The sequence below is a fragment of the Ambystoma mexicanum genome, chromosome 2p (assembly GCF_040938575.1).
Source record: "Ambystoma mexicanum isolate Mex_15411 chromosome 2p, UKY_AmexF1_1, whole genome shotgun sequence".
Classification (NCBI taxonomy): Eukaryota; Metazoa; Chordata; class Amphibia; order Caudata; family Ambystomatidae; genus Ambystoma; species Ambystoma mexicanum.
In genome coordinates this window covers 1,422,535,420-1,422,563,387 of record NC_090923.1, presented here as the reverse complement: position 1 = coordinate 1,422,563,387, position 27,968 = coordinate 1,422,535,420, and the positions used below count along the sequence as shown (strand labels likewise).

Sequence of the window (27,968 nt, the reverse complement as noted above, 5' to 3'; positions counted from 1 at the left end):
ACTGTTTTGAGAATTTCCAGTGATGCTTATGGTTCTGGTAGCCATGTTGTAGCTTTCATTTTAGTTCAGGCTATTAAATTGTGATTAAGTTCTCTTAAAAATAAGCATTGACAAAGGCAACAGTTTTGGATTGTGTATATCTATTAGTTAGGCATTTGCCAGCCACTGACATAATGTTACCATCTGGCTATAATATGTCAACAGCTAGAAAATAGTGTACTTACCTGGGCATATGATGGGAGTGCCTGGCAAATGCTTGTCCCATTTAGACAAAGGTCCAAACTGTTGGCTTTGCCAATTAGTCATATATGTGTTTTTTTTGTCTGTGTGATAATCTTGTTAAAGCATGATATCAGATTGGATACATTCATTTATTGCCTGAATATTAGTGTTATAATGTGTCTTGTGTAATTATATGTATATACTGTGTATAGGAATGATGCTGCTGGTTGAGGGCAGTATGAGGTAGGTCAACCATCTAAATGGGGTGTTGGGATTGAAATAATTCCAGTCAGAGCTGCTGTCCCTGGAAAAAAGAGGGAGGCTGTGCTGGGGGTCTGTTGCTCCCTACTTAAATAAATTGCCTTAACTAAGATGCTCCTGTGTCAGCGTGCATTCCTACAATTAGGCTTCAAATAGTATTCATTAAGGGGGGAAAAATAGCCATATCGGAGCACTGCATACCAGCGGATCCAATATTAAGACTTTGCTGTGTTGAATGTTGGTACTTATGGGAATTTGGTCTCCACCAGTGCAAATGTAATCAAGAGGATCTATATCTGAATGCAGGTGGAACACCACAGCAAAATTCAATTCTGGACCCATTCCATAGGCCTACATAATGTAACTCTCCTCCCCTCACGAGATCACAGGCAACATGCAATGCTGCAGGGTTTTCTGGGAAGCTGCTCGTATTCTTAGGTGATCACCACACAAACAATACTGTTCTTACCCACTGGTGTTTTGTGTGCTAACATTTTCCAATCAGCTTACAGCCTTGCTATGACTAAACCATGTCAATTTGATGGAGTGAATTGAGTGCATGGAAAAACCACGCAAAATTCCAAATGACATGCTGACTTCAGCATAGGAATATTGCTACTCTTTGGAAATGAAAGGGCCTCTGATGTGTGTATTAGGGGTTTATTTATAGTATAAAGAGTTGTATGTTGTTACAAGGCCAGTACCATGTCATTGTCATGAGGGGAGGGAAACCTCTCTCAACCTGGGGAGGGAGGCCTACCATGGAGAATGCCAGAGCCAGTCCTAACCCAGAAGTGGCAGTTGAGAGTGTCCTAATTCATGCTCACTCCCTCGCGCCCAAACACCAGCCTGTTTCAGTACAGTACCAAACTGCATCACCCCTTGTCTCTGAAACAAAATGCTTTCTTGCTTTTCCAGATCAGGCATAATTGACCCATCAAGTGCGAAGAATCCGTAGGAAAATAATAGCCCCCTTAGCGCACCACGCTGACAGTGCAGAAATGCCAGAAAACCTAAAACTACACCAGGAGAGGGAGGAAGCGAGAGAGAGCAACACAGGATGCAGAGCATGCTGCACACATCTCCCCAGCGCCGGCCCGCTCTGCAGCCAGTGTGCAACCAAACCCCTAGACCACCAAGGAGACAAACCCGAAAAGGGGCCTCACTTACCTTAGTGGGTGAGGGGGGGGGGGACATCCACAGGCCCCCTAATACAAACTGGAACATGGTGAAGGGCTTAGCCTACTGTTAGAGTAGAGTTACTTTTTGAGAGAAATTCTCTCCACCTGTGAGTCCCCCATCACTTTTTGCTGGACTCTTGGTTTTTTGTCTAATTCTCTTAAGTGAGTGGGAACCTTTTCAACACTCACTTGTCCTTTTACTCTGTACCTTGGAACCCTTTTTATCTTCTTTTGATACTTTTTAATGGAGTTATGCTTAACTCCATCTTTTCGGACATCTACCTTTTACTATTTCAGCACAGAACACTTTCTGTGCAGTGTTGCTGGAAGCTCCATGAGCTCCCATTCTTATTTTCCTGTGGTGACACTCTGTTATCAAGGCCGGGTGATACTTTTTATCCTACCTGGGTTAACTTTTGCGGGATCATCACACCCCACCTTAAGGGCAGTGCTGAGGGGAAAACATTGTCTCCCTTTTCTCGCATTTCCAGGAGCTTTTAGTTACTGTGACAAGTTATCTGACAGGCTGGAGCAGTGTACCTATTTCACAATGTTATGTCATAGGATGTCTTTGCAGCTACAGCAAGGGATACCTTTCCCCTAAAATGGTGGCTGTACTTTTCTAAGCCCTGTTCATGATGACTTGTGCTTTCTTGAGCCACCTTATACCTAAGCTGGGTGGGGGAGGTCCTGATGAGTCTTTTGTCTCCGACGGGTTTCCTTTGGAAAGCCTGCCAAAGGCTCCGAGTGTTTGAAGGGACAGGAAGTGGGGAGGTGGCTGGAACGCCCCTGGTCTTTGCCCTGCAGTATGCCTGCCTGAAACCAGCTTGTACTGGGAGGCTGGCTGTCCCCTTTGGACAGCCACTGACAAGATCTGCATGAAAGGCTTGTCTGGTGATTGGTGAGCTCAGCCAGTTTTCTTGCATAAAAGGTGAGGGTCCTGGAGCTGAATCCCAGAGTTGACCACTGGACAGATCCGAAGAGGAATTCGTAGAAGGACGTCCCAGCAACTTCCAAGAGACCGCCAGAGCCATTGAGGGACTGCTGCAGACCTGACACCGAATTCTGAGCGACAGGGAAGATTTCTTGAAGAAGACTTCCTCCCATGGACTGGTAGGCTCACGAGTCTCATGACCACCTTAATTTTATGCCATGCCACAAAGAGCTGCGACCTTCCAGGGCTGCAACCTCCTAATACCCTGAGATGTTTGCCATTTTGCAGTGCAACGTCTTGTGATGCGTGGGTTCGACTGAAATCTTGCGGGAATCCTTCTGGGCCTGCAGTGACTCTTTTCTGCTCCTAGACGTCCCCTCAGGTTAGTTGTGGACTGAGAGCCGAAGAGAAGTCTAGCAGACTACAAACGTTGCTGACCCAAAGCCTGTGAAGGGCTCCAACGCACCAGTGCTGCGAATAGCCACTGCTGGGCGCCCCACTGCTCAAATGCACCCGTCTGTTTGCTCCAAAGTTACTTCAGCCTCTAAGGTCAAGAAATCTGAACCGGGGACAACTGTTGCTTCACCTTGGGGACCGTCCTGCTGCAGCAAGTTCTTAATTAAAAAAGTACTGTCCTGAGCCTAGGTACTTACCTTGGTCCCGCTGCGTTCTTCTTCTGTTCCTAAAGGGTGGCAGTTAAGCTGTTACTTACACCCCCCTTCAGGGCACACTGAGTCCCATTGAGGTGAGCGTCCCATTGGGGGGAGCAACCCGTTAAGCTATAACTTGCCAAACGAACCTACTTACCGGCAAACCTGAAGAAACCTTCATAGACTCTGCTATGTCTGCTGCTTGCTTGCCTCCTTCCTCCTCAGCCCTTGATCACTGAGCCCCCAGTGCCCACCGTGACTCTGCGAGACTCACCTTGTATAGGGTTGGACTTCTAAAGATAGGTTTAGCAGGGGTTAATGAAAGTTGCAAGAGTTAAAGTTTGCTTATTTGTTTCAGTAGTTTATCTCACTTGTGTTGCTTTATTAAAGTGCACTACCTTTTAATTCTACTGTGATATTACTGTTTGAATAGGAATTAACCGATTTACTTCTAAAGTTTTAGTGTATATAAAATAAAACAGTATTTTTATATAACTGCTAGTGTGCCAGGGATACCTTGAACTAAGTGTATGCTCCAAGTTCTGTGTGCCTCACTACAGCCCTTCTCCCTCCTATACTAAGCCTGACTGCTCAGCCATGGCTACCAAACCTTTGGGTAGTTCAGGCTAAACCCAAGGGTTACAACCCGGTCACCTAAGGTGGGCGTTTCCAAGTTCTGTCACAGACAGAAACTTGTGTAAAACTCCCTAACACCTACTATTTAACATCTTTTCCGTTCGTAAAAACTACCAGACAAAGAAGACTGAGCAAGATTGGCAAAGGCGCCTAATCCAATGGCAAGAGGAGGGATAGAATATAGATGACAGCAGGATGCCCGAAGTTGTGGCGGGTCGGATGGGGTTAGAGGAGGGGGAGGAACGAGAGACCACCAGGAGGAAGGACAGTGGAGAAGATTGTTGAGGCATTTTATGGAGCAGGTAAGACATTGGTTAGTGAGTGCAAGTGGTACTACGTTGTGAGTGTGCATGAAAGAGTGGCAAATGTGTTTTGGAAAGGAAGTATAGGGAGTGAATAGAAAGTGAGTGTAGGGGTGTAAAGAAGGGTGTCGGAACAGAAAGTGGGGTGGAACAGCAGTAGGAGGGTGGAGTAGCAGTGAGGATGAAGTATTAGGAATGCAGAGAGTGGAGGGGAGGCTCATGAGTGAGAGACATTGGAGGGACAGAGGAGGAAGACACAGGAAGTAGAGGAAGTGAAAGTTGGTGGAGTTGGTGGCTGGGGCACAGTGAAATGAGGAGGGAGAAAGGTATGCGAGTGTGACTGGAGGCAGAGCAATTAGGGCAGAGTTTATGAAAGGCACAACCCACTATATCCCTTTTAGACTACTAACCACAGGATAATGTAGGTACATTTAGGAAATCTCTTCAATGCTTTAATGAGATTCAGGACAGCCCCTGCCCCTGGAGAAATGCAGTATTTGTACCGATATACAAAAAGGGAGGGAGGGACCTACCAGTTAATTACTGTCCCATTTCTCTCCTCGATAGTGTGGAGAAAATATACGCTAAGGCAATTTTACCTCACCTCCAGGCCTGGGTCGAAGAAAATAAAATTATTAGTGACTTGCAGGCAGGATTCCAAAGACATCAGAGTACTGTCAACCAAAGCTTTCGGCTGTTCCTATTGATCCAGAAGTACAGCGTGTTGCTGAAAATGAAGCTATATGCTGTATTTGTGGATCTCAGCTGCTATATACTGATAATAAGGCAGTTGTACGTTTCGGGTTAGCTTGAGAATTAAGACTCATTTGATGTTGAGAAAAGGGTAAGACAAGGCTGCGTCCTTGCACCCCTCCTTTTCAACATATATATTGAAGAAGTAATTAAAGCTTTGCGTCAGAATTGCATGGATTGCCCCAAGATGGGGAAGAATAGCTACCCGGCTTAATTTTATGCCGATGATGCGGTGGTACTGTCTACCTCACCCCAAGGATTAATTACTACATTGGATGTATTTATTATTACATGTGAGACTTTGGGATTACAACTCAACACTGATAAAACAAAAATCCTGGTGTTTAAGCCACAGTTCACAAAGTATACACATTTGGATATCTATGGACAAGAAAGTAAACTAGAACAGACAAGGTTTTATGATTACCAAGGAATTAGATTCCATGAGAACTGTGGATGGACCTCTGAACTTGCTCTGGCCTGTTCTAATCTGGGGAAGTTTGTGGGGCTACCCATTCCCTTTTTGTTAAATATGGGAGAGGAGCAATCTCGCTTGCCTTGGGGTTATACCGAAAGCAGGCGATACCAGCTTCAACATTTGGTGCGGAAATTTGTGGTTACTGCATTATGGGTGTATTAGAGAAACAGGAGAACAGGCTTTAAAAAAATGTATTGTTATTACCACAGAGTTCTCCATCAGTACTTATTACTTTTATATAGTGTATACATTTTAGAATTCTTTGATAGGTTTACATTTTAAATTTTTGATTTTAATGAGGCAGAGAGTATACTCTCCTCTTCATGTTGCTTTGTCTTTAGGAGATGAGTTTGAAATGTTTTTAAATCTGTAAACGGACTGATGGTTTTATCTAATTTCTATGTTTTGTGTGTTTGTTTTTAGGTGTATTTTATTGTTTTTATTCTGAATAAAGTATCTAAAGAATACCCAAGTAGCCCAAATGGCCCTGGTACTTGCACAAAGCAAGATGAGTTGAGAAACTGCCCAGCCTGCCTCCTAATTGCCAAGCAAAGAGTGGTCCAGGCCTGTGCACTTCAGCATTAAGTGCTACGTCAGAATCTCCCAAACGTCACACAATCCACAATCAATATAACCTGTAGCAATGTGTGGAATGCATAGGCAGCCCCCACCCAAACACTCACTTAGCACTCATTCCCAGACACATGACGGATGCAATGATCACCGTGAACGTCGGACAATAAGGGAAAGATTGCTAGTGTGCATGGGAGTGGTTTACTGAAGGCCGATTATGGGACTGGGGCCAATGGGAGATCAAAGGACAAGCAAAGAAAGTCACCCAGTTGCAGTTGGCATGAATGAAAAGTATTCTCGAAGTAGTGTTAGGCAAGCAAAGCACTTGGGAAGGAAGTAAGTCGAAACCACATTATGCCACATTATTCCCATAACTTCCCATCCCTCTTTCCTGACCCCCCCATTCTCTGTCATGTTTCCTGCAGCCTTTTTCTGTTCCCACTAAGCAACTTTAAGCCGTCCTAAAGTGGCAAAACCATTATTCAAGCAAATATCACACACAAATCAACAGAACATTATCATCCAAGAAATACATAACAAAGACATCTCCCAAGAATAGAAGGGTAAGATGTGTTCTTTACCAAGAAGGTCTCGACGGTCAAGGTGCTCTTTAATGGCATCCCGCTCAAGAATCTCTTCCACCTGCTTCCATTCGTTCCACTCTTTGGCCGAAAAGAAAACGGCAACATCATCAAATGTATTAAGTTCCTGAAATATTAGACATAGGAAAGACATTGGTCTCTGCAGTTAAACTTTGGCATGGTCATCAACAAACAAAGATTATTAGGAAATGTTCTCTACATGGCACAGTTCTATAAAGGTGTGCCGATGGGCAGCAAAACAGGTACTTTAGTAATAATACAGTTCTCCGTATTATGAATCTGACAACCATTCTGGCGCATCCTAACTAATTGGAAGGATAAAACGTTCAGCCAGGTTGGTTTGTCCAATGGAATGAGGTTGACTGATTAGTCAACTATACTATTTAAACACTACCTTGTGAGGAAATACTTTGTCATGCTCTTGGGTGGGGATTTGGGTGGGAATTTCTGTGCTCATGATGTGTATTGTTGATCTGTTGAATATTGTTCAGAAGGGTGGGGATATCATTTTAGTAACCAATTCATTTATTTAAACAAATTCAGAACACCAAACTTAACTTGAAACATATATTTGAAGTATAAAGCAATGTATACGTTAAAAATCAAGATTATATACACACACAAATCCTTCATGCAAAACTGATTTAATAAAATTGTAATTTTGGCTTTCGCATTCAGATATGTCAATTTCTTTAAAAAAAATCTTGTTATTGAAATTACATCAATAATCCAGTCACTTAAACAACAACCATCAACAACAATGAATTCATTCCAGCAAAGCACAACTCGCCCATAATTTAAAGGACACATTGCAGTCACAAAAATACCCAATTGGTACTCAAAATCATTTAAAGAAAAATGTTTTAAAAACCTATAACATTTCATATATGCTGTACCCTTGCGGTTTAGTGCTCCCTTGATGATGTGATGTACACCCACAGGGATTGAAATTAAGATTCGATAAGCAGGCGCTAAAGAAAGCTCCAGGGTATCCAGCATTAACCAGTGACCAGGAGTTACCACTGGGGAACAAGGAGCTAATGCATAGCGTTCCACAAATCTAACTTTCATTTCAAGATGCAAACGTAGCATTTTGTAAATTATATTTGACTCCTTATCTTTTAAATGTTTTTAGCTGTGTCCTAATGTTTATATATAGATTGTCCCAAAAGCACATAAATCCATTCAAATAGGTGTGTTTGTTCGGCGTCTGTTGGCCTGGGGAGCCAAAAGTAGTTCCTGGTACTTGTTGGTGTCAAGCTGGCCTGGCACTTCCAGGCTACAAGCAGGAGCTAAATAGCTGTGAGGTCCAATCAATTTCAAACCCTGAACATCATTCTGAATACTGCTGGATTGCAACCAGAAGTTCAATAGGTCAAGGTGGCTTCAAATTGGACAGGTACTGCAGCAGATTCAGAAACTGATCCAAACCCAGAATATAGTTTCTCCAATCCACATGCAAGTCTCTTTCAGTAGTTGAACATTTTATTACACACACAATCCAATTTTTCTATGCCGGTGGAGTAGTATTCTTCCAATGCATAACGATTCGATGCTTGAACGTAAGGCCCAGGGCCATGAATTTTTATGGCGACCTTCCTTCTTGGAATTTTACCCAGAAGGCAGACCTCGGGGTCACGTGCCAGGTCCCATTGCGTTATTTCTGCTAGCTGTGCCATTACTAGGTGCCACAGATGCTGAACTTGAGGGCAGCTCAATACCAAGCAAAGGAGGTCAGCAGGCAGCATCTTGTATCTTGGGTATGTATCCAGGCTGTCTGAGGAGAAGGTATGCACGCACTCCGGAGTGAAATACACCCCATGCACATACTTATACTGTATAAGGTTTAGCCTAGCGTTCATGGATACTTCTGACATGTTGGCATATCATCTTCCACTTATCAATGCTTATTTCCAAACTCTGCTCCCATTTTTCCCTCATTTAAAAAAAAAAATCATTTTTTAATAACATACACCAAACAGAACATACAGTCTTGCACTGTTCCCCCTGGTTACAGAAGCATAAGTCAGCACACCCCACAGAAGGCCGTCCAAAACACAGCCAGCAAACAAATACCATCAACAAAAGTTCCTGCTTGTACAGTTCTGACAAATCAGTACATGATCCTTTAGAGGGGGCGAAACTCAAATTTCTGGACAGCTTCACATATCCCACAATAATTTCCCTTTAACTGACACAAACGTAAAACCAAAAACATTTTTTAAAGAATTCCTATCGCAGCATTTCGTCTGAGGGGGCAAACACTGCCCGAGTCAGGGCATTCCATGCCGCTACGTCCTCACACACCTCCCTCATCCCTCATCCCTCTATACACCGCTCTATGCCAAACAGAGGTTTCTGCCACAGCCCATCTCTGTAAGTCCTTCCACCATGCTTCAATATTGGGGCCTTCCACAGATTTGTAGGCCATTGCTAGCCTCCGTACACAGATTAGGTATTTCATCCTGTTAAGGTTGTTGTGCGTTTGTCTCCCCCCTCTGGAACATTCCCAGTAAGCACGCCTCTGGGGGCCATGCCTGCATCTCAATTCCCCCCCTTAGACACTCGCTCTGCAATTGACCCCCAAAACAGTTGATCTACCGAGCATGACCAAAATATATGCATAACGTCCGCTATATCAGCAGTGCATCTCGGGCAGCCATGCTTTTCAGGACCATGAAACAGATATCTTATGTGGACTCAGATATGCCCTACTCGTGACGTACAATTGTAATAGCTTGAATCTGGTATTTCTGGAGAATATTTCTGTGTATATATATGTCCGGGTCCATTCTGTATCAGTAAATTTCCTCCCCAAGTCTGCCTCCCATTTGGAATGCACCATCACGTCAGGCGCACTCAATGTATGTAAGAACGACTCATACAGTCTAGAAACAACATGGCCTCCTTCTGTCATATCGCACATGGCCTCAACTGCCGGATCACACTCAGCACCCTCACGAAAGTCTGGCCATTTTAGTTCCATGTCTTTGATCAGGCCCAAATATAATATAAATGTGCCACCATGCATGCCAGAATGCTGTATTAAGGACCTGAAATCCATCAACTTCCCTTCCAACAAGTCACCTAGAGTGGCCACCCCATGGCCTCCTATGCTCACTTACAGAGTCTGGTTTCATGTTGAGTATCGTCGCCAGGGAAATGTTAGGGGAATAGGAATCTACAGTTCCCAATACTCTCCAGGACCTAAGCCACCGATCTTTGCCCAATGCCAGGAGGTGGGGCAGACAGGGAAAGTGGCTCTCCTGCACCCATAGTACTTCTTTAAAAAAAATATCGTCTAATAGAAGGCTGCAGTAACATAGTATCCGAGGAAGCATCATCTGCCAAACAGCCCACAACGAAATGCAAATATCCAGCGAGATAGTATAGCTCAAAGTGGGGTAATCTGATCCTCCCATACATGTAGTGTATCCTGTTTCTTTCCCACCCCAAATAAGTTCCCTTGCCATCATATCTAATTTGCTTAAGAACATTTTAGGAATATTAAACAGTACATAACCGAATAATAAAGAAAACGAGGGAGCCCTACCACCTTCAAAAGTGCAACTCTACTTATCATTGACAGAGGGAGTTTCTGCCAGATCGTCACAGATTTTGCTACCCTATTAAAGGACTCCATTGTGTTATGAGTATTCAATGCTTCAAAGTCATGCCACACATTAACACTGAGGTATCGGAAAGTGTACATTTCCCACTTCACCTCCAGGTTGGGCAGCTGATGTCTATGAAGGCCCACCAGTCCAGCTAGCGGGAACAAGTTGGCCGTCTAGCGACTAATGCATGTACGCGAAAGTTTCAGCAAAGCAGTCAATTAACACAGGGATGTGCTGTAAATTGGGATCAGGGTGCGTGACATAAAGAAGCTCATATTCCGCATACAATGAGATAAAGTGTCTGAGCCCATCAATCTGAATGCATGCATCCTCATATTGTGCTCAAGAATACAGCCAAGCGGCTCCAGGGCAAGAATGAACAACATTGGGGACAGCAGACAGGTTTAGTTCCTTTCCCTAGCTCTCAGCTATTAGATATTTGTTTCCCCGTCCATACCCTAGCTGTCTGTTTTGTATAAATCAATTGTACCCACCTAAGAAAGTCAACTCCAATCCCAAAATGTCAAAGGTCGCATATAACTAGTCTCATTTGACAGAATGAAATGCTTTTACAGCATCCAAGGCTGCAACCACAAAGTCTTCCTCATAATGTTTAGTACTGCTGATGACATGATGTAGTCTCCGTAAATTTCCCTCATATTTTATAACCCTGTGGACTGGTATGTAGTCAGGGTTCATTATAGAGTTGGAATCTTTTTCCCTCCTCCACCCAACAACTTTATTGCCATAACTATTTTGTGTTCTGAAGGCGTCCTAGGAAAAGGAAAGCCCTCCCTACCTCTCTGGATTGTGTTGTGGACATGGTTGCAGCATATGTTAAACACTGGTTTCTTGGAATATCCCACTTCTCGCAAAAGTCTTGGAAAGCCATAGCAGTTCCCTCCTCCTATAGGTCCCCCAGTGTTATGCACCACTTAGCACCCCATACTATTCTCTGTGTATTAATGTTAGGGTCTTTAGGTTGGTTCACCAAACCTACATATGAGCCCATCTCACTTCCTACTCTCCTCCGCGTTCCCTACGATCATCCTCAGCTCACCTCCTTGCCACGTCTCAGGCACCTTGCGCTCCCCCTCATTTCCACTCTTCCTCTTCTCGCTCCCTTACTCTGGAATGCTCTTCCTCTCCACACTACTCCCACTCCATCTGTATTCAAACCCAACGTCCTAGCTCTCCTTTCTAAAGAACTACTTGCATTGTATTCTACACCACCACATCTCATTGTTCTCCTCCCCCTACCTCTCTAGGACAACCCCACACCACTTATCCCTCACCCCTTTAGCCTAAAACGAAGCACTTCTTCCACCATGCCGTTCCTATATCATGCTCTACTGTCTTTGTCCCTAGTTCACGTTTCTACCTCCCCTGAATAATCTTGTCTTATATTCACATCCTCTCACCCATTGTTAAAGACACTGGTCCTCTGCTCTGTAAATCAATGTTAATAAGTTGTGTAAGCATTTTTGTTCCAACAATGCATTGTTTTCACTGTAATTTGCATTACACAAATAAGGATAATTCCATGATATTCAGTGGTGGAGCGTCAGGTACCCGCTGTTACTCGGCCGCCATCTTGGCCACACTCCCCCAGATATGTCAAACATTTGACAAAATGAAGTACATGCTTTAATGGAAAAAAAAAAAAAAACATAAATATGTATATATTTACACCATACGCTTTAAAGAGAACAATTAATAATATTGGAATCATTATTTTGACTGTAGGGGGATCTCTTTTATACCATAATCTTCCTTGGTTCTTCTATGTGGATGGGAGATTTCACTATTATTTTACCACTCTTGTATTTACGATTAACATTTCCATTTAACTACATGGGAGCCCAAATGGAGCATCTGAAATACCACACATGCCACTGGGAGAAAGTAGCTGCTTAGCTAAAAACAGCCATTATGGTTTTTAACTTTTCAGAGATATTATGAATTCAAACAAGATACTGTATATTATCTATCTAAATAAATGAGTAACCTTCAGCACTGAGCTTTATACGCTTATATACCACAACAGAGTGCCATCAATCTTGCCAAATCTGCCCTTAATGAATGGATGGTACCCGAAGAGGTCCTGTGATGAAGTCCCCTGCCTGGCTCTTGGAGTAAAGCTTGGTTGGCCATGAGGGCTGGCACCTGCTACTAATGCTGGGCCTGCGACGTTGCAGGAAGCTTTGGTCTACCCCACCAGGCCAAGCCATGTGGCAGGAGCTCGTCACACAAGGCAAGATCATGACCTTGTCCCTTTTAAAGTGTCTCCACGCATGTGTAATGCATGCAACTAAAATACACCTGTAAACCAATCAGTCCCAAAAAACAAGGCATATCATTTTTGTGGGTCCCCCTGCGAGGAATTCATGCATGGCAATTTCAAATACAAATAGGATAATATTGGTCTCGCCATAGAGGAAGCGTTTGTCAGGACTATGTCCTGGCAATGCTCACCCTGGGGAAACATATAATCCTGTCCAAAACTACTGTTCCCCAGGAGCACACAGTGTGCGCAGACAACCGTTCATCCAGAAACCTCCATTTGATCACATTATATAAAGAATGAGCAACAATTTATGCAAAGAGGAACCATGGAGCTCTGCAGTAGCAGGCCTACTTGACATACATAGGGTGGAGTCCCAAGATGGTTTCCTTTCTTTGTTCAAGGCTCATGCCATGTCTCTGCAGAGATGTGGGCAATGCAATGGAGGCTGTCTGAAACACTGCTCAAACTGGTTCAGCACACAGTATAGACCAACACTTCAGTGTGATTAAGCACTGGCAGGCCCAGGGTATGATTCCAAAATGCTATATAAACCCTCCTTTATGCAACAATAGTCAAAGGTCCATGGCTACTAAGGGCAGTTTCCTAAAAACAATATAAAGCTATGGATAAATACTGGTAACTACACCAGTTTGGTTCCTTCTCTCCCCCCCCCCACCCTCCTGCCAAGTGCTTTGATGGGTCGAATTATCCTGGCCAAAGAAATGTAAGAGGGAGCAAAGGGCTCACTGCTCTAATGGCCAAACTCAAACCATGATAAACTGAGCATGTTACGAGCACAAAGGATAGTTGGAAAGCTACCTGACAAAAATACATCAAGGTGTCTCAATTGTCTAACCATGGACAAGAAAATTATGCCGTAAAAATTGGTAAAATGACTTCTTTGTCTGGCAACATTTTTTTCAGTATAGGCCCTTTTATTTTGATAAGACTCCACTATGACTGCATTATTATTATTTGATGGTCGTAGCTTGCCCCCATCTTTAGATTTAGGTTTAGATAGGTGTTTTTCAAACCCAATTGAAGTTCAATAAACACCCTTGAACTGTGATCACTTGTGTCTGTCTTACTGTTTGATACTATGCCTTCTTTACAAGGTCCCGTTTCCCCAAACTCTGAAGTGCAGAGGCTGCGCAGTGGAAGGAGTGCAGGAGAGCTGTCTTTCCCCCATGTGAGCCTGATTACCGTGGTTCCCATGCAGAGAAGGTGCTGGACACCGAGGAGATGTTGACAAGCTGTAGGTCTCAGGAGCGAGAGGGGCTTCAAAAACGTGTGGCCAGATGAAGACACCTTCACAGAGGAAGGGTGTGGGTCCCTAAGAAGCCATAAGCAGTAGAAGTTGTGGCAGAGGGTGTGGAACCAGTGCGACCCGTAGAGCAAGTGTCAATGAAGCTAGTGAGTAAAGCACAGCGTTCTAACCCCTTTGCGCGAGCATTGCTGGTTTGTTTGTTTGTTTATTTTATTTATATCACGCACCTGACCCCTAGGTAATTGGGCGCTTGAGGGTGGAAGTGGTTACATGGTATAGTATAGGCAGTTGAAGGCATTAATACAGTTTGTAAAATTACAGTGGTACATATATACATAAACATTATACATATTATACATTGGGTCATAGCAATAGTATAGGATATGCATAAACATTATACATATTATACATTGGGTCATAGCAGTAGTATAGGATGGGTGACACGTATACTAGTTGAGCAGATCATCTAGCTATTAATGGTATCAAGAGCTATTGTTTTGTGTTTTGTTAAGAATCCAAGTGATAACATGGCTTCTGAAATTGTTGAAGGTTTGAATGGTTTGGATGTTCTGTGGGAGAGAGTTCCAAAGCTGGGCGGCTAATACCGGGAAGCTAGAACCTCCGGCTCTTTTTAGATTGTATCTAGGCACCACCAGGGATGGCGTGTTAGATGATCTGGTGAATCTATTGGATACCTTCCAAGTGAATTTGTCTGTGAGATAGGGGGGGGGGGCTTGGAAGTTAATCGCTTTGTGTGTGAGGCAGATAGTTTTTAGGGCAATATTGTCATGTACAGAGAGCCACCTGTGTTGCTTTCTAATTTCTGAGATGTGCTCTCTTTTAGGAATATTCAATGCTGCTCTAAGCGCGTTGTTTTGCATAATCTGTAGTTTATTTAGAATGGACTTGTTTGCTCCTAGATAAAGGCTGTTGCAATAATCCAATCTGGATTGTATGAGCGCGCTCGCCAGAGTAAGGCAACTGGTGGGGGATAGTACAGGTGTACAGGCTCTGATCAACTTGCCAGTGTAGGCTGTGGCCAAAGAGGTCACGTTTATCTGCTTGGTTAGGTTAGCCTGGGCATCGAGGTAGAAACCTAAAGTTTTTACATGTTTGGCTATGGGTACACTGTTCCCATCGATAACAATATTTGTGTAGTGAGGACTTAGTTTGAGAAGGTTATTAGGTGATCCGACTAGGAGTAGTTCTGTTTTATTATCATTCAGGCAGAGACCATGTGTGGCCATCCATGCCTGAATGATGATGTAGACTTAGTTAATCTGTGCGACATCTGTACCATAGGTTCCTGAGAGGGGTAGGAGTATCTGGGTGTCATCTGCATAATTTGTGTAGGTGACACCCAGACGGTCCAGTTTGTCGAATAGTGGCTTTGTAAAAATGTTGTAAGAAGTGGGCGAGACGCAGGATCCTTGGGGGACTCCGCAGGTGATGGGGATGGGGTCAACGACTGCTGACGGTGAGAACACACGCATAGCTCTGTTAGCGAGGAAAGATTGGATCCAGACAACTGCAGAGCTAGAGAAGTGGGCCGCAGAGGATAAGTGGTTGCAAAGTATAGAGTGATCCACCAAATCAAAAGCTGCAGAGAGGTCGAGTAGAAGTATGATGGCCATCTTTCCCTTGTCTTTCAATTCATCAATCTGGCTTTTAAGGTCGACAAGTGCAGTTTCTGTTCCATGCCGAGGTCTGAAGCCAGATTGACGGGTACCGAGTAATTTGTGAGCTTCAAGTCTTGTATTTGCAAGTAGGCTATTCTGTCCAGAATTTTCAGTAGAAAGGGGACTGTCGTAATTGGCCTGTAGTTGGTAGGTATAGCCGGGTCTAGGGTCTGTTTTTTCAGTAGTTGTAGAACCCAGGACTGTTTGAGGTTACTTAGGACGGAATTGTTCGAGAAGGAGGAGTTTACAAGTTTAGTAATGAATGGGGCAAGGTCTCTAGCTGCATCTTTTATAATCTGAGCTGGGCAACTATCGCCCTTACAGTTAGATGGTTTAAGAGACGCAATGATTTTGTGGACTTCAGGAATGGTGACTTTTCTTAACGTGAAACCTGAGTTAGTGTGAGGGGTGGTAGTAGGTGCTGGTGTAGTGACTGTTAGTTGGGATCTTTTGTCAGCTATTTTGGTCTGAAGACCTTTAATTTTGTTAGAGAGGGTATTTTGGATGCTGGTGCACCAGGCTTTGTCCTTAGTGCATGTGTCTGGCGGTGGGTTGGGGTTCTCTTAGGATGTTAAATAATTATTTCGTACTGGAACTGGCTTGAGCTATTCTGTCATTATAGGTTTCTTTTTTGGTCTGGATTATCTTATTTTTGTAGGTAGTAGTAATGATGGCAAGGTTAGTTTTATTTTCCAGTGTAGAGGATGATTTCCAACGTGATTCCCATTTTCTTTTTTCAGTGCAGAGTATTTTTAGCTCTGGAGTGAACCACGAGTTAAGGTGGGCTATGGGTTTACTTTTGCGTAGCTTTAGTGGAGCAATAGTATCAATGCCTTTTGTCATGGTCTCATTATAGATGTTAATTAGCTTGTTAGGATCATTGGTGTCTTGTAGGGCATTGAGTAGGGGGGCTACCAAAGGAACTAGAGCGTCTACTGTGATGTTGCGTTTATTCCTTGTGATGCAAGGGGGAGCAATACTGGGATCTTTCTTTTCTAGGTTGATATGCAATTCAAAGGTGATAAGATGGTGGTCTGACCACACTAGAGGAGTCGGATCAGGTAGGGTGATGGTGCAATTTGTAACCGCAACCCAGTCAAGTATCCTTCCTTTTTCGTGTGTGGGTTTGGTGCTAACTTGAGTATAACCTTGTTCTAGTAGTGCCGAGGCTAGAGAGATTGCGTGTGGGTAGCTTGTGTCCTTATAGCCAAGGTTGAAATCTCCTAGGATGATATTTTGCGCCATAGGTTTGGTGGTGTCGGCTGCTAGGGCTGTGATGTCTTCTTCAAAGGACCCAGGGGTTCTGGAGGCCTGTAAATTATGTGTATTGTGATGGTGCTGTTTGGTGAGGTTTGGAATTGAATTGAGAGGAGTTTGCATGATGTCAGCGACGTAGGGGTGACTGGTCTTATATTGAGAGTGTCTTTAAAGATAATGGCTATTCCTCCTCCGCGAGCATTTGGTCTGTCTACACGGAGAATGGAGTAATTATCTGGGATGGCTACGGCGATAGAGGGGCCTGCTGCTTCATGCAGCCAAGTCTCTGTCAATACAAGGAAGTCAAGGTTATTGTTCTCGATAATGTCGGCAATCTCAGTTGCATGGGCTACCATGACCTGACGTTCAGTAGTGCTCCCTTAGTGGGTTGTGTTTGTGGGACCTTTGTTGGTAGACTGGGGCTAATGTCCCCTAGGTTGTTCAGTGGGGCTGTACACCTTTTCTTATTGCTCCTGCGGTCATTGTCCGTGCATCCAGGGCGATTTGCGCGTATGAACTTGAGTGTAAATTCCACTACTGACTGCTTGCTGGACAGTAGCCTGCTGGTTAGTCTCTCATTATGCTTAGTGATGTCAGGAGGGGAGGTGGTTGAGGTTATAGGCACAGGGGGCAACTTGTCGTGTGATGTGCACAGAGTGGAGACTGGAAGTAAGTTAGTTGAGGTTGGTGTAGGAAAGGGGGGTAGGGTGGGAAGGAATGGTGTAGGGCAAGGGATAGGGTGGTGACGCGGATATCTCAGTTTGCATAATCCTTCGTCAAACTTAAAGTAGTGACCTCTGGTGCAGGGGGTGGCCGATGGTATAATATAGAATGGGAACATAGTCAAAATTAGCAGTGCCTACATTCTGTTATGATAAAGGGTAACTTTACCGTGCGCTTGCTAATGCTGGGTAGTTTACAAGGTACAAATATACTACCACCTAGATTCGAAAATTAGCCAGTGGTGAGTGTAACAGTATCTAGTTCCCTGTTCACTCACGTAAGATTTAAAGCGAGAAGTTGTTTGTTAAAGCTGAAATAACCCAAAAATGGAAATGTAGCACTCGTGAATAATGTAAAAGACATTTTACTAGCATAGAAAGCGAACGCCGTTTAAATCCATTGTTCCATCCTTCAAAGACTGTTACTTTTTAAAGGAGTGGTCGCGTGTCACTAATTAAGAAGAGTGAATGCTGCGAATACCATTATCGAATACCTACCCTTGACAATACAATTGTTGAAACCTTTAACTTGTAGAAACTACATAAAGGAGTGGTCGCGTGTGCTGAATTATAATTCCCAAAGGAGGACTGAACGCTAGACTTCACTTTTACATGCGGATGCAATTCAATACAAGTCTTTAAACCCTGAAAACTAAGATAAGAAGTGCTTGCGTGTGCCTAACTGTGATTTCTAAAGAAAGTGTAAACTATATGTTTTACTTTAACAAGGCATACCTTTCATTACTAAGGAGTGAAAGTGTATAAACTATTGAATAAGGGAGCAGGCAGTGCACAAGCCTAGTCTCCCTATTAACACGGAACCAACCTTTCTCAAAGTTCAAAAACAATCTAACTTTACTGTGTAGTTAGTAACAGTTAATTTACCTAAGATACAAGTGTGCACGCATTACCTGAAGCTAATTGAGTGGCAGCAAGGCTTCTGGGTAATTACTTGGGCTGATAACTGGCTGAAAAGGTGCAGGTAAAGTTGGCTGCTTGTAAAGACTGTTCTGAAGTTGACAACCTGTAGTGTGGGCCAGAGACTGTGAAAGACAGAGAGAAGTGACAAAGGCAGTTATTGCGGCAGACAGACAAGAGAGGCAAAGAGGTGGCCCGTTTTGAAGAGAGTTATTTAGAGGAAGAGTGCAGTGCTGACTTGAAGTTGTTGAAGTGTATTTTATCGAAGCCTATCTAGAAGTACAAATCACTGAAGCTGTGGTAGTAGTTCAATGTACTGAAGCTGTGGTGGTATATCAGGTTGTCAGTGGCTGCAACACTGTAGTAGTCTAAACAAAGTGGACTACTGTGAGACAAAGGTGACTGTTCTCATAGTGAATCAAATAGAAGTGAGGCTGTTGAAGTGGAAGCAGCAGCACTAATAAGTCATCAAGACAAAAGTAAAAGTTACTTGCTGTAGTGACAAAGTACTCCTAGTCCATTGTCCCCTTTCCTCCATAATGCATGGGCGTCACTCGCTAGGGACGGGAAAAACATTTTTTTTAACCAGAAACAATGTCTTTACTCCCTTAAATCCAGTTGCGCGTGGGGGCACGGCCCCAGGATAATGCGTTCTCTTGACTACGTCCTCTGGTGCCACACCTAAGTCCCCTTTGATGCGTCAGGTAGATGAAACTGCCCAACTACATTCCCTTTTTATTTAAGGGGGGAGGATGGTGAGACGTATGGAAGAAAGGGGACTATGGACTGAGTATGTTAGTCACAACAGTGAGTAACATATAATTACTCCTACGACCTGTCTCCTTTCCTCCACAATGCAAGGGCAATTACCACAGAGTGACGCCCCAGGGAGGTGAGACGTTGAAGGCCTTAAGAGAACAAGTTTCTCATGACACTTGCCCAAAGGCCATGTCCGATCATGCACTGCCATCTAGACAATAATGCTTGCAGAATGCTGAGGGGATAGCCGCCCTACTGATCGTTTGCCATGGGAGATGCCTCTGGAAGATGACTGCATTTGCCTTGGCCCAAACTGCATGAGCGTGAAGATTTGCTGGAAACTCCTTTTGGTGACCCTTGTAGGCCTCCTGAATGACCGCGACCATCAAACTGGCTATCAAGGTCTTTGATGCCTGACAACCTGACTTTAACCCACCAAAGGTGATGATTAACACATCTGACTTGCGGAAGCCCTTTGTCCTGTCGAGTTAGAACCTCAGGGCTCTCCTGACATCTAGACAGTAATACCTTTTGTGCCTCGTCCTTTGGGTTTGGAATGATAGTTGGTAGTACTATCTCCTCGTTGATATGAAATGAAGACACCACCTTTGGGAGAAACGGAAGGTGGGTGCAGAGCACCACCGGTTCCATGTGTTAAAACCGCGTCAAAAATGGCAGAGAACGCAAAATCCATGTAAAGGATGCAGGGGACACCCCTGCAACCCCCGGACCCATTATGCCATTTAAGGGAAGCAGGGGACACCCCTGCAAACCTTGCTCCCCTTAAAAGGTATAATGGGGTACACCTTTACTGGGTCAAACCACAGCATTTTTGCCACTATTTTTGCAGAGGTGACATTTTTGCCACGATTTTATCACTGCATACCGCACCACCGTGTCTCGATGGAATGTGGTCTAGGGTTCCGAGACCATGAGGGCCTGAACTTTGCTAACCCTACACGCTGAACTGAGGCCCACCAGGAGCGCTGTTTTGATTGTGGCCAATCTGATGTCGACGGACGCCATGGGCTCGAATGGTTTATGTGCCATGGCACCCAGAACCACGTTGAGGTCCCAGACCGGGTATGGGCCTTTGATAAGGGGGTACAACCTTGTTAGCCCTGTCAGATGCCTCTTGACCAAAGGGTTGGAGGTGGAGAATGATCCGTTGTCTGAATTTCTGTATGCACCTATCACAGCTAGGTAGTACAGCATGTGTCAACCTGAACCCCTGACTCTGCCAGATGGGCCCAGAACGATAGCACCTGATCAAGTGTGCACATCACCGGGTTTACTCTCCCGTTCCTTGGCCCATAAGCAAAATCTGGTCCATTTGCTCCTCTAGTGGTTCCTGGTGGAGTTGCTCCTTGCCCTCTGAATTATCTTCAGGTTGTCCTGAGACAGGTAAAGGTGCTGCAGGGTTAAGTGCTCATCAACCAGGCTGCAACAACTGACCCCCTTGCTGGGAGAGGAGGGGCGTCCACCTGTGCCACTTGGAGAGGCACCGCGCCCTGAGCCGAGAGCAGTACGAAGTCCAAAAATCATGGCCTGGCCGGCCATTGTGGCGCTATCAGGATTAGATGCAAGGGTGAAGCTTCTCTGATCTTGTAGATGACCCTGTGGATTAGAGAGGTTGTGGGAATGTGCAGGCCCACATCCCATTCCATTGAAGATGCAAGGCATCCCCCAGTGAGCCTGTGCCCTGGCCCAGCCCTGAGGCAAACTGTTGGCATTGCCGGTTCTGTTCTGTGGCGAAAAAGTCCATCTGGGGCTGGCTCCACATCCTGAAATCTCCCGCAGGATTTGTTCGTCCAGCTGGCACTCGTAGTTGTCAACTCCCAATCTGCTGAGTCTGTCCGCCTCTGTTATGACACAAGGGCTGAGTATAGTAGTGGTGGCCTGACACGTCGTGATGCAATTTAGGCTTTCTGACAATATACCCCTCAAGAGTACAAAAGGACAGATTGAGGTGAGTATTGTCCGAAAATATGGTACACCCTGGTACTTCAACAGCTGGTTGCAAGAAAAATTGACCAGATATTGTGGGTTAAGGCAATGGACTCTACAAAGCAAGATACTGAACTGATACAAACAAGAAAATCAGACTGAATAGTTCCAAGTTAGACTGGTGAGTACCTTGAAAACAAGGAAAGTAACTGTTACCAGGAGTATAGAAATAGCATGAAAGTAAGAAACGAATAGTCTTGTGCTTACCGAATGAGTGAACTGGATAGGTGTTGCAAGAGAGTTGGAAATGAAGTGGCAGTCTGGGAAGCACAATGTTTTGTTTTCCTATACCCGCCGGCACGAGGACGCCTCAAGAGTTGATCCGGGCGCCGTTGCGCTGGTGACCTTTGATCCTTCCACTGATGCGCCAATGTACTTTGGTCCTTGCGCCGATGCGCGACAGTCCTGAATGTTCCAAAAGTGTCTTTGACAGTTCCAGAAAGAAGTTATGACACAGGTAAGACTCACGAGATGAGATGTATGCAGTCCGTGGGTTTTCCGGTTGCAACGATGAGCAGGTAAGACTTGTGAAATGAGATAACTGCAGTTCGTGGAAGTTCCGGGTCTGGTATGAGCAGGTAAGTCTAGAGGGATTAGACAAATGCAGTCTGTGGCCGTTCCGGGTCTGGTATGAGCAAGTAAGACTTGAGGGATTAGACTAATGCAGTCCGTGGCCGTTCCGGGTCTGGTAGGAGCAGGTAAGACTTGAGGGATTAGACGATTGCAGTCCATGGACATTCCGGGTCAGGTTTGAGCAGGTAAGACTTGAGAGCAATGACAAGAAAGAAGAAAGGATGGTCACAATGCGGGCTGGGGATTCAAGGAGCGGGGAAGACAAGGTACAAGGTACGTAGCTTTGAAAACAGACAAATTCAGAAGCGCCGCCATGCGTGGGGGCACAGCTTAAGTACTGGTCACCTGACCGTACGCACAGGACGGTGCCGTAGGCCTGAGTACCTACGTGAATACCATGGCCGCCAGCATTTCCATGGCAACCCATAGTGTTCTGTAAAAGGGCGCGCCAGAAATGATGCAGCACGGTTCTGAGGCTTAGCAGACCACCTCGATTTGGAACCAAAAACGTTTGCTCCCCTGGGGTTACTAGGTAGGTTGATATTGCGCGAGCTCCATCTATGTTTATCCAAAAAGGCATTCAATGGAACCCTAACAGCCTCCAGGTTGGATTATCCCAGAAGGTGGATTGCAGAAAGTGTCATGGGTACTAGCCCCGGGCACACATTTAAGCCCCTCTCATCCATAGCACAAAGGGATGTATGGAAGGAAAGTCAGGTAGGAGCCATTTGGGTAAGGGCCTGGCATATGAAAAACACATTAGGGCATAGTGCCATCCATTCATTTTACGGACCATAATAATTACGTTTATTTTTTAATCACATCCTGTTTCCTGTTAGTGACTTCCAGTGTGCCAACTTGAAGCTCGCAGTGCGCTCTAGTCTGTGGCCGTGGCTGCCTATTTAAGCCACGCACAGAGACCAGCCATGCTTCGCGTGCTCTCTGTTGCTGAGTGCACACGCTCCTCTCTGCGCGAATCCTATACCGGCGCACTTACCTGTTTCTCTCCGCGGCTCCTCGTTTCTGCACTCCAGCGCTGCAACACCTACAGGAGAGAAGAACAAGAATTGTAAGTTTGCGCTCCCGACTTCCCCGTCTCCCGCACGACAAAGGACTAATTACTCACCTCTGATTCTATGCAGTCGAGTTGGAGCAGCTTCCATCGTCACAGCGACTCCTGGGACTCCTGTAAAGGAACACAATAAGAAAGGGAATTAGCAGTGGAATTTAACGGCTCTTTCGCTTTGCTCACAGCACATTCTACTTCCTGCATTCAAACTTTTACCTGTGTTCACAACTTACCTGAACAGCCCTTGAACCAGTAGAGTAAACTGGTCATCTGCATCACCCGCACCTGCAATTGCAACTTACCTGAACAGCTCTGGAACCAGTGGAGTAACTGGTCACCGCGGCACTTACCTGTGAGAATTTTATCACTTGGGACTCAAACTGTGTGTTCAGCAGTACTTCCAATTAGCCGCCCTCTCCATTCAAGTACAAGGCATCGCCCAAGACCAAGTGGGAGAAAGCTGGTTCCTTGAATAACCGAAAATACGCACCCCTGCACTAGCAAGATGGAGAGCTCACCAAACTAATTGAGAAGGTGAGCCACACCTTAGTTGAGACACTATGTCTCGGGGGTGGAGAATAGGAAGGAAGGGGGGGGTAATAGTGTCCAAGAACTTCCCGAATCATTCCCTTTTTTTTTGGCAGAACACCCTTCCAATCAACCTGGGGCAGAGGAAACATCAGGGCAGAACAGAAGGACTCCCTTGCTCCCGCAGAGACCCATATCTCGATGGTGAGCCTGCACACGGTATGCAATCTGGTGCCCCCTTGTTTGTTGATGAAGCACATGCAAGTGGAGCGGTCCGTCAGAACACAGACTGATTTGTTATGAACTACCGGTAAGAACGCCATGAGAGCCAGTTCTATGGCCTTCAGTTCAAGGAAGTTGATGGGACTCTTCTGGCGCTCCCTCCATAGGCCATGTACACTGTGGTCACCTAGCATGCCTCCCCACCCATCCAGGGAGGAGCCAGTTGTGATAGTACAATTTGTCTGGGGCTGCTTGAAAGCTTTGCCCGCCAAATCCTGGTGGGTATCTGCTGGGATGGAGACGGATGCTGCTTGCGAACCAGTCTTCTGGTTCCAGGAGACTGAGAGGTGTAACTGCACCCTCCTCATGTTGAACCTTGTATGTGAAACCACCAGCAGGCATGCCACCATAATTTCCAACAGATGCTGGTACCCCACCGGCAGAAGTTATCGACCTGCTGAGAAAATATACAGTAGCTGTCTTCAAAGATGCCACCTTTTCCATGGTTGGGAAAATCCTCTGCTCCCTGGTATCCCACAACAGACCCAGGAAGACCAAGGCTTGGGTAGGCTGGAGCTGCGACTTATTGTGGTTGATGGAGAACCCCAGTCTGTAAAGGATATCTATAAGTCTGGAGGCCTTATTCCAACATTCCGCTCGTACCAACCAGTCGTCGAGGTATGGGCATACAAGGTGGCCCTCAGACCTGAGCAACGCCACCACTGCATTCATGAGCATTGTGAATATCGGTGGGGCTGAATTGAGGCCGAATCAAAGGACCTTGTACTGAAAATGGGAGCTCATCACTCAGAACTGAAGGAAGGAGCGGTGGTGTTGCCATATTGGGTCGTGTAGGTATGCATCTTTCAAGTCCAGGGAGCATGTCCAGTCTCCCCCACACACAGGCTCCGCCATCTAGAGGCTCTGCCATCAGAGCTAGCATACCCATCTTGAACCTTTGGAAGGGTAGGGATAGGCTTAAATCAGATCGATCGAGAACCACTCGCAGGCCTGCCTGGTTGTTCTTCTGTTTTGCGAAAATCTGCTAATAGAACCCCAAGCCACTTTGAGAGTGGGGCACTTCCTCCACTGCCACACTTAGTACAAGTGAGCGGATCTCCGCAAGGAGAGCTGGTGTCCCGATCTGAGGGAGGAGAGGAGAGAAAGGTGGGTTCGGAGTGAGAGTTAGGCGGAAACCATGGGAAACCACTGATCGGATACACGGATCCGCAAAAAGAGTCAGCCAGGACTGAACATGAGGAGCAAGCCTGCCCGCCACTGGAGAATTGTGGCCCTTGATGAGGCCGTCAATGCTTCTTTCCCTCTGAGGCTGGTGCCTTAGAGGGGGACTGGAAGAAGCCTTTGTGTGAAGTCCTTTGTTGCTTGCGCCTGTGGAGGCAGGGGGACCTGTCAGGCTGCCTAGCCTTCCGGTCCTGCAAACCCCTGAATCTGCCGAATGTCCTTCCCCCGCCTGAACAGGCTTGCCCCTGACCGAATATCCTGGATGTAGGCTTTGCTAGTGTAGCCAAAGACTTATCGGTCTGGGAACTGTTTCTTGTCTAGTTCCTCATCCATGGATGAATGGAACAGATCGCAGCCTTCAAAACGAGAGATCCAGGATGCGGTCTTGGACGCCAGAGTTAAACTTGGTGGCTTTTAGTCATGCCGACCGTCTCATATTCATGGCCACGCATATGGCCCTGCCGGCTGTGTTGATATGACCCACAGACTACTCCATTAGGTTCTGCGCCACTATCTTGGCTTCAGCCAAACCAGCATTAAAGGATGCTTGCTTATGAACTGGAAGGTCCAGGAAGAACCCTGCAATCTCCCTCCATAGCCTCTGATTTGAAGCGGCCAGCATAGCGCCTGCGTTGGCTTGCCACAGGTGTATGCTGGCATTGGAGTAGACCTCCTTCCCATGGGCCTCCAGCACCTTCTCTTCCTTGCCCAATAAGGCGATGCAGAGGAGGACGATGTGGATGTTTGGAGATTGGTGTACATGGAAGCCGCTGCTATCACCGATGAATGAGAGTGAGGGTGAATACATAAGAGGAGAGTATCCCCTTCCGCCTGCCTATATTTCTCGTCCAGCCTTTTGTTGGTGGGATGCGTGGAATGTGCCTTGGACCAGCCTTTGTTTGCCAGGGCTTCCACATCCTTTTGGAGCGGAATGCCCAATCTTGTGGCTGATCGGACGGTTAGGAGCTGCGCCACGACCCCCCTGCCTCAGGATGTTCCTTCCGAGGCTGAGGGATGCCAATGTACTCTGCTTATCCGGCCAGCCTATCGTGGAAGGCTCTTGCTGAAGATGAGGTGTCCAGATCTTCCTCTTTGTCCCTGTCTCCCTGATCTTTGGCACGCTGGGGTTCTGCAGGATCCACGGGCAGTGTAGCTGGTGCCAACGTGGCCTGGGGGACTCGGGTGGCGGGGACAGAGCTGCGGTGCTAGGCTGCACAGGTGATGGTGTCCATGCAGGCGGTGACACCACCGCAACTAAAGGCGGATGCAGCTGTGTTGGCATGGGTGGAAGCATCTCTTTAATAACTCCCTTCAGAACACCACCCATTTGAGGAGACTTCTTCAACATGAGGAATTTGTCAAAGAATCGTTCCTCGCACGCTGGGAATGTGTGCTCATGCTCATGCGCAGGCACCGACGGTGTGACTGGAATGCAGGGCTGCAGTCTTCCTGCGCCTTGTCTGCCCAGCAAGTAATTTGCCTCAGTGTAGCGCCCCAGCCCTTAGGCCGGGTATGATGTACACCCCGTTAGCTGTGGTGTGACCATGTGGGACCATTTCACCCTTGGACTGAAGTCCAGCCTCTGATGTTCGTTGGTGGGGCGCGTGTGCGTGTCCACACGTGTCGCCATTTTGTCAGGCTGCGCCGCCAGCTTGTCCTGACCCAACACACATCAGGGTTGCGTGTCTGTCACAGTATTCGATCTGGCCTCTAACTGTTTGCTTATCCACGCAGGTTTGGGCCTCCTGTACACCACAGGTGTGAGCCTGGTAGGCTGATTGCCCTTAGACATGGAGCCAGTAGTGCTACTGCGTGCAGGTGCCCCATCGGACAAAGGCCCGTTACCAGGGCAGAGCCGCTCGGGAGATTTCCCGGTATTAGAGTAGTGGGACCAGGAGGATCCGTGGACCCCTCGGCTGTTAGGCCGGTGCTCGATGAGCCTCGAGGTCCTGGCTGGTGATAGGACAGGAGTGGCCACTCCCGCTTAGCTGCTTCCCGGGATGAAATCACCTTTGTGGGGTGCCTTGGAGAACAGAACACTTACCTTGGCCTTCGTCTTCCTATGCATGTACTCCTTCATATGATCTGGAGGAGACCCGGAGAACAGCCACCCTCCACCTCACGAGCCGGTTCTTAAGTGGCCGGGGAGTAAGAGCGTTGCACACCGAACAGCGGTTGCAGCCGTGGTCCTCACCGAGGCAGAGTGCCTGCGGGTGCGACGTCGGAAGGGATCCTTCGCAGAAAGGGCACCTGCTAAAGCCCTCCGGGGCCGACATGAGCTAGGGAGGGGCGAGGCACAGAGGGCCGGTGGAAATGAAAAGTTCCTAGGAATTAGATAAGAAAAATAAAATTGTGGGACCAAAATCCCTGGGGAAGAAGTAAGAAACGTGTCGAATTATGAGGAAAAAAAGGGCCTCAACAACAGTGAAGGTTAAGCAGGTCTGCTCCAATCGACACAGAAAAGCGGACTGAGGTGTGGCGCCAGAGGGAGGAGTCAAGGGAGCGCATGCTCATAGGGATGCACTGCCGCGCACAACTGGATTTAAGGGGGTAAAGACATTTTTTCTGATGAAAAAGGTTCTATTGACGTTCCTAGTGAGGGACGCCTTGCAGCATGGAGGAAAGGGGACGTGACGCGGGAGTATATACCATTGTGAAGCCTAAAACTGTAACCAAGAGAATTTTAAAACTGTTAACCAAGAACTGTGTATCACTGACAGTTGTGGATATTGCATTTCTTTTGAATTGCAGCAAGTCTTTTTGAAGAGGTGACAAAGCATCATGGCAGAGATTACCATTGGTGCCATTTGGAGGAAGTGGAAAGTGGATACTTCACCAAGATGAAGAGATTTGCTATCAGTGAATCTTTGGTTAACAAACCTTTACATTGACTTTGAAATATCAATAACTGATTTGAGACTTATTTCTTTGGTTGAACACCAATGGAACTGACCATGAATTCTGGCCAAGGGAAATCACGCAGGATATTAGAAGGTTGTTCAGAGACTGTGAATGTTGTTCATGTTATGTTGTGTTGCCATATATTTTTTTTTTGCTTAGTGTAAGGGCCAGTTACTTTGTATTAGAGTATTTCCCCTTAGCTTTGGTTAGGCAGGGATATCATCAGCACAGTAGGGACAGTGAGGCATTTACGTATATTTTCTTCAAGAATAAAATGGCATATGTTGATAAATCATCAAACAGTTATCCGCCTCGCATTACTGTCCCC

The 27,968-nt window shown here is 46.0% G+C and overlaps 1 protein-coding gene across 1 annotated transcript in view; it reads right to left on the bottom strand.

Annotated features, from left to right (window-relative positions):
* LOC138567575 (uncharacterized) overlaps positions 1–27,968 on the bottom strand; it is a 304,059-nt gene that overhangs the window by 71,349 nt on the left and 204,742 nt on the right. Inside the window, exon 4 of the mRNA XM_069645940.1 lies at positions 6,572–6,698. Within this exon, the coding sequence (XP_069502041.1) occupies positions 6,572–6,698 (127 nt within the window). The remainder of the gene's footprint in view (positions 1–6,571; positions 6,699–27,968) is intronic.